Source organism: Rhamphochromis longiceps, linkage group LG6, assembly GCF_057381845.1.
Source record: "Rhamphochromis longiceps isolate RC_006_pf linkage group LG6, R_longiceps_female_GT1.1, whole genome shotgun sequence".
Taxonomy (NCBI): domain Eukaryota; kingdom Metazoa; phylum Chordata; class Actinopteri; order Cichliformes; family Cichlidae; genus Rhamphochromis; species Rhamphochromis longiceps.
The window spans coordinates 46142224-46154723 of record NC_140562.1 but is presented as its reverse complement, the minus strand read 5'-3'; the positions used below and the strand labels follow the sequence as shown (position 1 = coordinate 46154723).

Genomic DNA, 12500 nt, shown 5'->3' with positions numbered 1-12500 from the left:
TCTGTTTCGTGACCCCAATTGGCTCGTTTCCTGCAGGTTCTGGACTCGGACCCCGTGGGTCAGAGTCAGGAGGCCGAGGAGAACCTGGACCTCCTGTACGACAGCCTGGAAGTTTACAACCCGAGTGACAGCGGCCCTGAGCTGGACGACAACGACAGCATCCAGAGCACTCCCAAACCCAAGCTCAGGTGAGCCTGAAACACACCTGTCTGCGTTCACAGCTCGTCAAGCTGGACAGGAAGTTTGACCTCCAGTCAAAATGTTAGTCAAACATATTTGTGTGTTTTTAGTGTCCCATCGCAATTCTGAGTCTATCTGAGGTGTGAGGTGGTGACTATGCTGGCTGTTTTCCACCCGCAGGCCGTTCTTCGAGGGCGTCTCTCAGTCGAGCTCTCAGACTGAGATCGGGAGTCAGCAGAGAGAACGGACTGCAGCTGTGAGTGAAACACAGCATCATCATGTGAACATCCAGAACCTGAAGCTCCTGTCAGGAGACATCGGTGTATGATGGATGCAGCTTTAGAAGCTGTGTCGCCCCCTGCAGATCAAGCTGTGTAACTGCATCCTGCTGTTGTTACACAGGCGGCAGATCTACGAGGAGACTCTGAGGAGGTGAAAGGAGAGGAGACCGGGCCGAGGGTGAATCTGAAACACACACACACAAAGACACACACACTTGTTATATTCAATTCAATTTTATCCCTAGAAATCACTACAGCAGTCGTCTCAAGGTTCTTTATATTGTAAGGTAGAGCCTACGATAATCCATGCAGAGAAAAACCCATCAATCATATGACCCCCTATGAGCAAGTACGGAGCCCTGCAAGGGACATGGCAGGAAAAAAATGAAGGTAAACTTTTGCAAAACTTTTGCGAGATCTCGCAAAACATCAAACTGGTGGGTAACAGACGTCTCCGAAAACGTCGGAGCACTTTTGCAAATATGTGGTGTCTTGATAAAGCGAGCAGATATTTGAAGTTTACACAGCTGCATTCTCGCCTGAAAATATGCTACACATTTATTTTGTGACCATTTGTGAGTGATAATAGTAATATTTAAACTAAGTAGCTGCTGCCATTGTTGGGAACTGGAATTGACTGGGCCGCGCTATGAATTCTGGGATAGGTGACGAGCCAGGTGACGAAGGCAGTCCCAATTCGAAGGCTGCTCCAAATGCATCCTTCGTGGCCCAACCTATCCTTTCCAACAATGGCAGCAGCTACTTAGTTTTAATATTACTCTTATCACTCACAAATGGTCACAAAATAAACTTGTAAGATATTTTCGGGCTGTGTAAACTTCAAATATCTGTCTATATTTGCAAAAGTGCTCCGACGTTTTCAGAGACGTCTTACCCACCAGCTCAAAGTTCATCTTCATTTTTCTTCCTCCCATGTCCCTCGCGGGTCTCCGTAAGCAAGCACTTTGGTGACATTGGGGAGGAAAAACTCCCTTTTAACAGGAAGAAACCTCCAGCAGAACCAGGCTCAGGGAGGGGCGGGGCCATCTGCTGTGATTGGTTGGGATGAGAGAAGGAAGACAGGATAAAGACATGCTGTGGAAGAGAGACAGAGATTAATAATAATTGGAAATAAATGATCTGAATTTCAGGAGCGGGGCCACGCCTCCAAACACGCCCCTTCCAGTTCTTGTCTATATACACATCCCCAGCTCTACAACTTGTCCGTTCTTGTTTTCGTGGAAACACCTTTCGAGAAAGTCTTTAACACAGCTTATCTTACACGAGTAACATAATCTTACTCACCCTTCCATTTGCTTACAATCGCGTCCGTCAGCACCTCAGATGAAGGACTACACAGCTCTGCTTCATCGGTTTCCCTCCCAGCAATCCAAGAAACGCAAACACTCTGAATGTCATGGCGGCGCTTCAAAGAGACCAAATGCTGCTCTGGAAAACCTTCTAGCATTTTTCTTGCCAGCCAATAATCCGGTCTGCTACGTCGATCCATCTCCTTTTATCTGAACTCCGTCGTGCACAAAATTCCTCAAGGCATCCCTTCACTTCTCATGTGCTTTCACATGATGCTAGTGATTCAAGATTCAACCTTCTTTACTCACCACATGTACTTGTATAACTATGCATGTGACGAATAAAGAATCTTGAGTCTTGAATCACTAGCATCATTTAAACCCTCCCCCCTTGACACAGAATTCAAAACAACTCTCCAAGCGAAGGCTTTCAGTTCAACCAGCCCTTCCAAGACTGCTCACCATCACCTCTCTTTGTTTCAGAAATCAACACAGTCATTATCGCTACCTTACCCAAAGTAAATTAATCAGCCGAGCACCCCCTCTCCATCTTCTACTCCAAGACCAGCTCACGTAAGAGTTTACGAGCCATCAAGCCGTTAACTCAAGTAATGAAGCTCTGACAGTGACAACATGTGTCCTACATATTTGTTTAAAATGTGCATTGAAGGACATGTCCTGGTCAAAAATGACTCCAAGGTTCCTCACAGCGTTACTGGAGGCCAAGGTAATGCCATCCAGAGTAAGAATCTGCTTAGATACCATATTTCTAAGCTTTTCAGGGCCGAGTACAATAACCTCAGTTTGATCTGAATGAAGAAGCAGAAAGTTAGCGGCCATCCAGGTCTTTATGTCTTTAAGACATTCCTGCAGTTTAACTCATTGGTGTGTGTTATCTGGCTTCATGGACAGATAAAGTTCTTCTTCTTGTTTTCCACAGAAACCGGAAGATGATGTTGCCATGGGAACAGACACAGGCCCAGCTGCCAAACTATGTAAAACAGAGTCTCAGACACACATGTCACCAAGGTATACACACACACACACGTAATGTTTGAGCTCCTACAGGTATGAACAGCTGTGTAAAAACGCCTCATACACCTGTGTGCTCCTCCTGCAGTAACACGGGAAGTCAGTCGTCTCGCCACACGTGGATCATCGCTATGAAGGACAGACAGAACTCGAGAGGCATGGACCGAACGAGCAGCATCGACAGTGGGACATCGTCTGATTGCAGGATACCTGCTCCACAGGTGAGAAAGCGTCAGTTCCAGGGGTTTAAGCCTCTTTTTATTAGTAGCTAGTCGGATCGATTTTTAGCACCTTCTCAGCCGGGAAAGGTGATCCGAGCAGAGACTAAAATGTGATGTCATCAGCCTGCATGCTACCAATTGCACTTGGTAATATTGCACATCAGGGATACAGGGCGAAAGTTACCATTGTGTATGGGATGTGTGTGTCTGTCTGCACGTGTGTGGTCATCTGTAAAGTCTTTGTTGTAGAGTCTGACAGCTGACGGAAGGAAAGACCTCCGATGTCCATAACTTGGATGTTCAGTGGTTGCAGTGGGGGATGTTTGTGCCTGTGGAAGCCTACCACCAGCTCCTTGGTTTTACTGGTGTTGATCTGGAGGTAGTTCGGCTGGCACCAGTCCACAAAGTCCTGGGTCAGTCCTCTGTATCCTCGTCGTCCCCATCAGTGATGGGCCGCCTGCAGTCGTCAGAGAACTTCTGCAGGAAGCAGTGGGTGGAGTTGTGGGAGACGTCCGCAGTGTAGATGGTGAAGAGGAACGGAGCCAGAACCGTTCCCCGTGGGGCCCTGTACTGCAGACGACCCTGTCCGACACACAGGCCTGAGTCCTCACATACTGTGGTCGGTCGGGGAGGTAGTCCAGAATCCATGTGGGAGCTGTGGGACTCTCCCCAGCCTCAGGTTCAGGTTGAAGAGGTGCTCCATCACCCCACACAGGACCTGACAACCCTTGAGCTGAGTACCTGAGTACTGGATTGTAGTGGAAAACCAGTCAATTCCAGTCGAGTGGTGCCCAGTCGATCCACGCAGGCACTAATGGAAAAGGGGCCTTAGTGTCAGCAGGAACATGTTCCACCACCAGGTGTCAGTGTTGCTCCTGTTTTGGTGTTAAAATCACTGATGCTGCATGCCGTCACCTCATTATCTGTGTGTGTGTGCGACGTCACTGTGCCATCCGCCTCCTTTTCATCCATACAGAAAATTGCAGATGTGTACACTGCTCTCAGAAATGTAACACTTTGAAACACGTCAGGTCTCAATGGGAAAGATCGTGCTGGATATCTCTGATGTCGACGAGTAACATGTTAGGAATGAAAGGATGCCGTGTTGTTTGATGGCCTGCAGAGGGTCAGATTCAGGTTCAGGGTCAGAGTGAACTGTCTGCCTTACCTGTATTTCTTTAGCTGGGACCACATCCTGTTGTCACGCCGTTTCTCGTGATAATGGCGGATGGCGTGAGGATGAATTGAGGCTCCGTTTTGGGGCCCTCAGAGGAGACTGGTGTTAGCTTCCGGGCTGGGCAGATGTGCATTTACTAATGAGAAGTGAATGAATTGAAAAAAGGATGTTGGTCGGGCACCAAAACGAGAAAACACAGTTTAAAGTGCAGGGGCGGTCACAGATAGACAGCGAACCAGGAGGGGGGTGTTTGAGGTCTGGCCCCCCTACTGAAATTCAGATAACTTATCTCCAAGTGAAAGATAGACACAGTCGCTGTACCGATTCACGTTTGGGGCCTCAAGTGGGCACTAGAGGAACTGCAGTACTTCATATCTGATACTAAAGACTGGTGCTTGTTTTTAGGTAGCTAGAAAGTCGGTTTTGGATCAGCTGAACCACATCCTGTTCTCTGATGATCAGATACCTGACTCCATTATCCTGATCAACACCACAGACTGGCAGGGACAGGTACGCATCCTTTTTCTGTCTTTCAGGGGTTTGAATCAAGCTGAGTTCAGTTTCTATGATCGTTCAGAGCCCAACGTGTCTTTGTGTCTGCGCTGTCCCTCCTTAGTATCTCTCTGAGGTTCTCTTCGATCAGCCAATCGTCTGCACTGTTTCAACGGCTGATGTTCAGGCCGCCTTCAGCGCCATCATCGGACGCATCCAGAGATTGTAAGAACATCCGTACTTTTATTCTGCACAGACATCAGTGTTTGAATCTGGCTGAGCTCTGAATCCTGTCCTGCATACTTACGTCAAAAAATTCATTTGATTATAAACAAGTTTGCATACATATATGTATGAATATATATTCTCTCTGACCTGAATCCGTTTCTGCAGCTGTAACTGCAACTCGCAGACTCCGCCCACCATGAAGGTGGCAGTGGGAGGAGATCAGAGCTACCTGACCACAGTGCTCTGCTGCTTCGTCGAGCAGCTGGCCAGCAAGACGTCTGATTGGTTGAGCTACATCCGCTTTCTCATCATCCCTATTGGTGCGCCTATCACACACACACACACACACACACACACACACATTTCACTAAATCATTGTCTCAGTTGCGATGAGAGTACCGTCTGGAGACGCCAGTATTTGTTCTATATCTACTGATCATTTGGTTTTTGTATTTGTTCAGCGTAAAAGTTGGGTGAAAATGACATTTTCTTCATTTTTGTTACAAATAATTTAATTGTAACAAGTATTGTGCAGTTGTTAGTTTGCAGATTTATTAAATATATATCATTCAGAAATACTGTCACGGCCCTGAGTGTGACGACTCAGCATTTTGTATTTCTTTATATTATTCGATGTTCTTGTTTATTCTGTTATGTCTTTTGTTGAGGTTTGCCATTTGTTTGGCTTCTGTTCTGTGCTCACACTTCTCTGTGTTCCCTCTGTCTGTGTGGTGTCACTCACCGTCTGCTCGTGAATCTGTTAAGTTCAGTGTCTTGTCGGGTTCTGTGTCTGTGAGTTTCCTGTTTTATTCTGAAGGTCTCTGTCTCATGTGAGTGTTGTCAGCCTTACGTCTGTGTCTCGTCAGCCAAATTTCACCCAATCTACTTATTCATAAACGTGACAATTTGCAGTGTTTTGAAAGGAGCATTGTGTTCCCCTCCTGTATCCCATCCCACGATTACTCCTGTGAGTATTTAAACCCCGTGTGTTCTTTCCCTGCATCATCCTCTGTCTCCCTGCATCAAGGTTTGCGTTTGCTTAGTTTTCCCAGTTCTGTTTCCGCCACCCTCACCTTTGTTATATGTTCACTCTCCATTACAGTTTTTCTCAGTTGCTTTGGTACTTCATCAAAAAGAAAAGTCAGTTGCTCAAAATAAGTAGTCAATGCTTCAAAAGCAAGTCCCTTAATCAAAACAGATGATATATTCATCAAAAGCAAGTACTTATATCAAAGTGTCAGGGCTGTCACAATTACAAGTCATCACACCAGCACCTTTGGTCACAAAATCAAATGGTTTGAACATGTTCTCATTGTGACGGAGTTCTTTGTAGGTGCTTCCCAATGACATGTCAAGTCTGGACAGCATGCACGGCATGTTGAAAACCAGAAATTGTAAAGGAAAATCAAGACACTTCCTCTGCACTCTTGATAATATTTAATTGAAACTGTTCACAGCTTTGTGCAACTGGGGAAATACAGCAAATCAAACATTTTACAGCAAACAAACTCACTTAGACAGTAAACCTTACTGCAGTAGTCATGAAACAAAAAACTGAAAAACAGACACTGCTGCATATCAATCATTGATATCTAGACGCTCCCGTCTGTCTGCCCACATATTTGCATCAACATCACAGCGAATGTCAGCTCTATCGATGCATCGGGGAAAGCATCTTCTGGAGTGTCGAATCCACCCTCTGCAGGACTCTGCTGTGATGTCATCACAAGCTGCATCCATAGCTGCTAGCAGGGTCATTTGGGTATGTGGATGCCTGTCATATACCCTCCACCTCCAGGAAGAGAAAAACTCCTCAATTGGATTTAGGAATGGACTGTAAGGAGGAAGAAACTCCATAAGCATCCTGTTGTGTGCTGCAAACCACTGCCTGACTACAGCAGAGTGATGGAAGCTAACATTATCCCAAACCACTGCATACATTGTCCGATTGTCACCAGGATCATCCCTTTCATTTTGTGGGATTAGGGCCCGATAAAGAGCGTCCAGAAAAGCCAACAGGTGTTGTGTATTGTATGCACCAATACGAGGAATATGGGTGTGAACGCCATTTTCTGAGATTGCTGCACACATTGTAATATTTCCTCCTCGTTGGCCTGGGACATCAATGGTGGCTCTTTCGTCCACGCCGTCTGCCTTTTGTGAGATTGAATCCAGCTTCGTCAAGATATACAAACGTGTGCAGGGGTTCCCTGGCCTCCAATTCCAGGATACGCTATCCAAAGGATGAGAATAAAAAAGTCTGTAATGGTGCATTTGGCACAACAGATTGTACAGTTTGAACTGTGAATAGGATTACAGTAACATGCATAAATGTAAGTGCAGTACATGGCCTAAACTTTTACAGTAAACAGAGGTACATATGCAAACATGTTTTACCTGTACATACTGGTGACGGAGCTCCTTCACTGTTCCGTTCAAATGGTACTTTGCACAATTGCTTCATGGACATTTCATTCCGTCTGAGGACTCTGTCTATGGTGGGCATTGATATTGACTGAATATTTCCAAAGATGGTGTCATCTTCTACGACAGCTCTTTGTATTTCTCTCAGTCTCAAAGCGTTGTTTGCAGCCACCATTGCACAAATTCTTTCCTCTTGCTGCGGAGTCATAAGTCGACCTCGTCCACCTCTCCAGGTTGTCTGGCAGTCCTTTTTGAGATGCAGATGAAAAAACACAAACATAAATAAACGCAAACATGCTTACAGTAATGGTTACAGGACTATCATTCTAAACTCCTTTCTTTACAGCATTACTGTATTGTACCACAGCACACTATGCCACACCAAGTCTGCGCTTCAGTTACAGTACGTCTATATGTAAAGATCTATAAGGTCATGTCCTAATGCAAATCTCCTGTATGACTATGAAAGTGCAGAGCAAATTAGTTTGTGCTGAATAACTACATTACAGTATGCTCACCTGTTTTCCCGACGAAATGTCTGAATAATAGAACTTACAGTAGTTCTCCCAACATTTGGCTGCACCCTTCGACCAGCCTCGGCCATTGTGAGGCCATGGTTTATCACATGACCCACAAGTGTTGCCCTGATTTCGTCAGGAACGTGTCTATGTGGTTGGCCTCTTCTTGCCCGGTTTTGTCCTCATCCTCCACCGATCCTCACCCCTCTTCCACAAGGCTGACGTTCCATGTTCTGCAGTTTTGTAGATTCAGTATGCACCTCATGCCAATCCTGGTTTACATTATATATATACTTGTAGAGCAGGGGATACTGTAACGCGATTCACCTGTGACTGGGTAGAAGACTGAAGGACCCGTCCCATCCTGGCAACAAACTGTTCCAACTTCTGCAATCTGGTAGAAGGTTCTGCATCTTCCGGGCAAGGACAGAGAGACTCAAGAGGAGCTTCTATCCCCAAGCCATCCGTGCCCTAAACACACACACCCGCCCTCTCACATCATCTTTAACTGACTGAGACAGGACTCTTCCAGACACTAAACCAAGGCACAATGTACATTTCAATTCCTTTAATTTTAAATATGTTTATATTGTCTATCCTGTAAAATAGTCAGATGTCTATTCATATTAATGTACAGAATTCACCTGCTTGCTGCTACTACTGCACATTCACCCAATGTATATACTATATATATGTGTATGTATATATATATATATATATATATATATATATATATATATGTTCTTCCTCTACACCCCCCCCCAATTTTTTTGCACATGTCGAGGAGCGTGTCAGGCTACATTTCACTGTGTGTTATACTTGTATAACTATGCATGTGACAAATAAAGAACCTTGAACCTTGAAGAGGCTTTTCATTGGTTGCAAGTAAGAGTAACACACACCAATTTTCATTGGTGTGAGATAAGGTTCACCTGAGAAAAGTAATTTATGGAGATTTTCATGGAAACTCCTTAAAAATAGGGTTTTCAAAATGGGTGTACAAATTGTTTGACAAGATGTTCAACAATTTTGAGTGCACTGACACAAGCAATGAAATGAAGACTATTAGTTGTAAGGACAATGACTATTCAGCCGGTACAAGTATAAATAATTGTGACATTCATGATAAAAGCAAGGAGATGGCACGGTGGTTAGCACTGTTGCCGCACAGCAAGAAGGTCCTGAGTTAAATTCCAACATCAGGCCGGGGTCTTTCTGTGTGGAGTTTGCATGTTCTCCCCGTGTTTGCGTGGGTTCTCTCCGGGTACTCCGGCTTCCTCCCACCGTCCAAAGACATGCAGCTTGTGGGGATAGGTTAATTGGATAATCCAAATTGCCACTAGGTGTGAATGTGAGTGTGAATGGTTGTCTGTCCCTGTGTGTTGGCCCTGCGACAGACTGGCGACCTGTCCAGGGTGTACCCTGCCTCTCGCCCTATGACAGCTGGGATAGGCTCCAGCGCCCCCCGCGACCCTGAAAAGGATAAGCGGAAGCGAATGGATGGATGGATGGATGGATGGATGATAAAAGCAAGGAGATAGTGATGAATAGCAAGTCAAAAGTGACCATTCTTTAGATATTTGTACTTACTCAACTGCTTCATGTCCAAAGGCATTTGCCTTGAACATGAAACCGCCACAAGGTTGTGCCAAAACGACTACATGTTGTGGAGGTTGAACTAACTATTGTGCAAAGTTTAATTCTGTTATGAGAAATGCACCAAAGCAACTGAGAAAAACTGTAATAAAGCTCCTTCATATCAGTAGTGCCTGAGTCTTGGGTTTGCCCTGCTAACCATGACAAATACACCATTCTTTAACAATGTGAAGTTTTTATTACTGTGTGCTCAAATGTGGGACTTATATTTATTTATCTTAGCTGTCATGGTTTTGACTGGCACGTATTTTAGATGCTCCAGAGCAGTCAGTGTTTCCAGGAAGTGTGCTCCTCTTACTGTGAATGTGCCAAAGTAATCAGTGTTCACCAAACTGCTTTAAAACAAAGAAATGGTTTCTCTTTATCCACAGTAACATCTCTATGTGGAGAAAACAGAGAGAAGTGAACCATTATTTCTATAATAATGTTTTGAGTCTTAATGTGACGGTTTAAAAGCAGTTGCTTGGACAGGTGAAGTCACAGACGATTTAATAAAGCAGCTCCTCAAAGCCTTTTTACATCTCATTGGACTCACGGCTCCTTCGTCCTGTTCATTCAGGTGTTCAGAAAATATCTTCTGAAAGCACACAGTGCATGCAGCAGTGAATACAGACACAGAGATTGTTCATAAAGGATCCCCTCGCAGGAGTTGATAGAGACAAAAATATGCAAATCACTTTGGAAGAACTGACCTTTAAATCCAAAAAGCCAATCCTGTAAGTCACAGTGCTGGGACCAGTATATTTCTATCATTTATGTGAGGCTAATAAAAGCTTGCATTTATTTTAGAGATGAAAGCCATTCATCCAAAACCAGAGCTGCTGTTTGATGAGCTTCCATATTACAGGTTTATACGTGACTGTAACATCCTGGAGGAAATACAATTATTGCTTGTGTAACTCGATGCGTTTCTTTCACAACCTACAGACGTGTTAGGACAGGGAGCTGCTGTCGATGGTGCATCAACCCAGGTCAAAACATCTGGACACAAACATGTGGAGTCACGATGACTAATGTCCCAAATACACAGTACAAAACTCTCAGTTTGACACACAATCCGGTCGTTAAGTGATGACGTGATGAATCTTACTTCCGGGTCTAAAGTAGTCTGCGTTTAATATGGCTTTTGTGTTGTTAACATGTTTAATGTTTTGTATTTTCTTCTATTTGATCTCAAAAAGCTCCTAAAACAGTCAGTGATCACCGTTGACCTCCCTCGGCTTTTATTACCGCTAATCATTTATTTAAGCTCAGTTTTTAAACCCTTAGGATGTAACTGCAGCCCAGCCCATGCAGCAGTATATGAATGACTAACCTCGTATTGTGGATGGATTATCTCAGTTGTTCTCCTGGCTGAAGTTTGGTCCGTTTACAGCATCCTGCCATGCGATTACATTTGTTCCTGACCACCGAGAACACTCACGTTAACTTTTATCGAGTGGAAAAAAAGTTAGCTTGTTTATATTATGCTAACATAGCTGTGTCGCTAGCGGTCACGTAGCACATCATTAAATAGCAGCTAGCCCAACTTCAGTAACCCTACAAACGTCACTGCTGTTTAGTTTTCTGTCTTCATTTATGCTGGAAGTGATAACAGAGCTGTACGTTTTAATTTGTTTCCAAAACCCCGCAGTCAGGACATGCTATATTGTATTTAGATAGAAGCTAGCGAGCTAACTTCCTGCTAACTTCTAACTTCGTTAAATGTCATAAATTCCGTTTTCATGGATGCCTGGATGTTAAACTCAATTGTTACACCTGGTAGAGCAGAACGCTGATCATTTTATTAAAGATGAAAGACTTTAGACAGTTTTTCAACTCTCAGTAATGCCACAGTGATTGTTTGATATATGGACCTGCAGCGGAGTTTAGGCCCAGACACGGCTAGTGACGTCAGACTGAACAACCGGATACCAGACAAAGGATGTTCTGGTGTTCCAGCCTGAAACCCCTGCACAGGCATCTCTGCTGATAGCTGCATGCGTGCTGCATGGTCCTGGACGCCTGTTCAGAGTGTCTGGCAGAGGATATGTCAAGACCTAAGTCCAAAGAGGAGACTTGACTCCGACTCGGACCGTCCCGTCTTGTTCCTTTTCTGTGTGTCTGTTGTCGATTGAGTGGATGACCGGTCACAGCATGCAGATGGTGCTGTGGGGTGTTGTCATTGCGGGCCCTGGATCCACTATTCCCCGCCGTGGTGGGCTGTGGGGAATAGGGGTGCTGGTCTTATCCCAGTGCAGGTGCAGCAGTTGGTGACCCAGTGCACTTTTCTACTTGTGCTCTAACCCTTTCTTACATTCTGTTTCCTTTTTTTCATTTTCACCACCATTCATTCACTCTCCATCTCTCTATGTTTATACTTGATAAAAAATTGTATTGAAATCAGAGACATTTGATCAGAAAGTGTTTTAAATTTGTCAGGTTACAGATGGAGTGACCTACATTCCTTCTTTTGACCAATGACCCCGACATGGATCAGTGAGCAGGTGCTTCATGTGTTGAGTTTTGGGTAAAGACCTGAAGCTTCTTACATCCTTTCCCCTGACACAGTGAGAACTTTACTCGTACCAGCTGCGTTTCCAGTAGCTGCTGGTGAAAGCTTAAAGATCCACAGCTCTCTTTAGATCTGAGTAGAGCTCCTTAAAGCTATGTAGAGTTCATGTGAGGCAGCTCATTAGGCTGGTGGACAGCATGTTTTGGCTCATGAACCTTCCTCTAATGCGTTTCTCTGCAGGAGTCCACCCGCTGGCCAAGTACCTGTCTTCCCTGGATGGGAAGTTCAGCGGTTTGTTCATGGACGCCGGCTGGAGGGAGCTGTTTGGACGCCCGGAGCCGCCTCCTCTCGGTAGGTTTCCTCACAATTATTGCAGCCTGACATTTTAGCAGCAGTTTAATGAGCTGGTTTCAGTAAAACAAGCATTTATATGAGATGAGACTCTGTCGTTTGGCCTCTTCTTTGTGTCATTTACTGGTTGAAGCAT

At 44.7% G+C, this 12500-nt stretch overlaps 1 protein-coding gene across 2 annotated transcripts in view; it reads left to right on the top strand.

The window, feature by feature from the left end:
* LOC146668934 (phosphofurin acidic cluster sorting protein 1-like) overlaps nucleotides 1-12500 on the top strand; it is a 27585-nt gene that overhangs the window by 6443 nt on the left and 8642 nt on the right. For both annotated transcript variants that reach the window (XM_085408183.1, XM_085408182.1), the window contains exons 9-17: nucleotides 37-188; nucleotides 361-436; nucleotides 583-639; nucleotides 2712-2800; nucleotides 2892-3024; nucleotides 4607-4711; nucleotides 4818-4918; nucleotides 5087-5241; nucleotides 12254-12364. In XM_085408183.1, the coding sequence (XP_085264309.1) occupies nucleotides 37-188; nucleotides 361-436; nucleotides 583-639; nucleotides 2712-2800; nucleotides 2892-3024; nucleotides 4607-4711; nucleotides 4818-4918; nucleotides 5087-5241; nucleotides 12254-12364 (979 nt within the window). The remainder of the gene's footprint in view (nucleotides 1-36; nucleotides 189-360; nucleotides 437-582; nucleotides 640-2711; nucleotides 2801-2891; nucleotides 3025-4606; nucleotides 4712-4817; nucleotides 4919-5086; nucleotides 5242-12253; nucleotides 12365-12500) is intronic.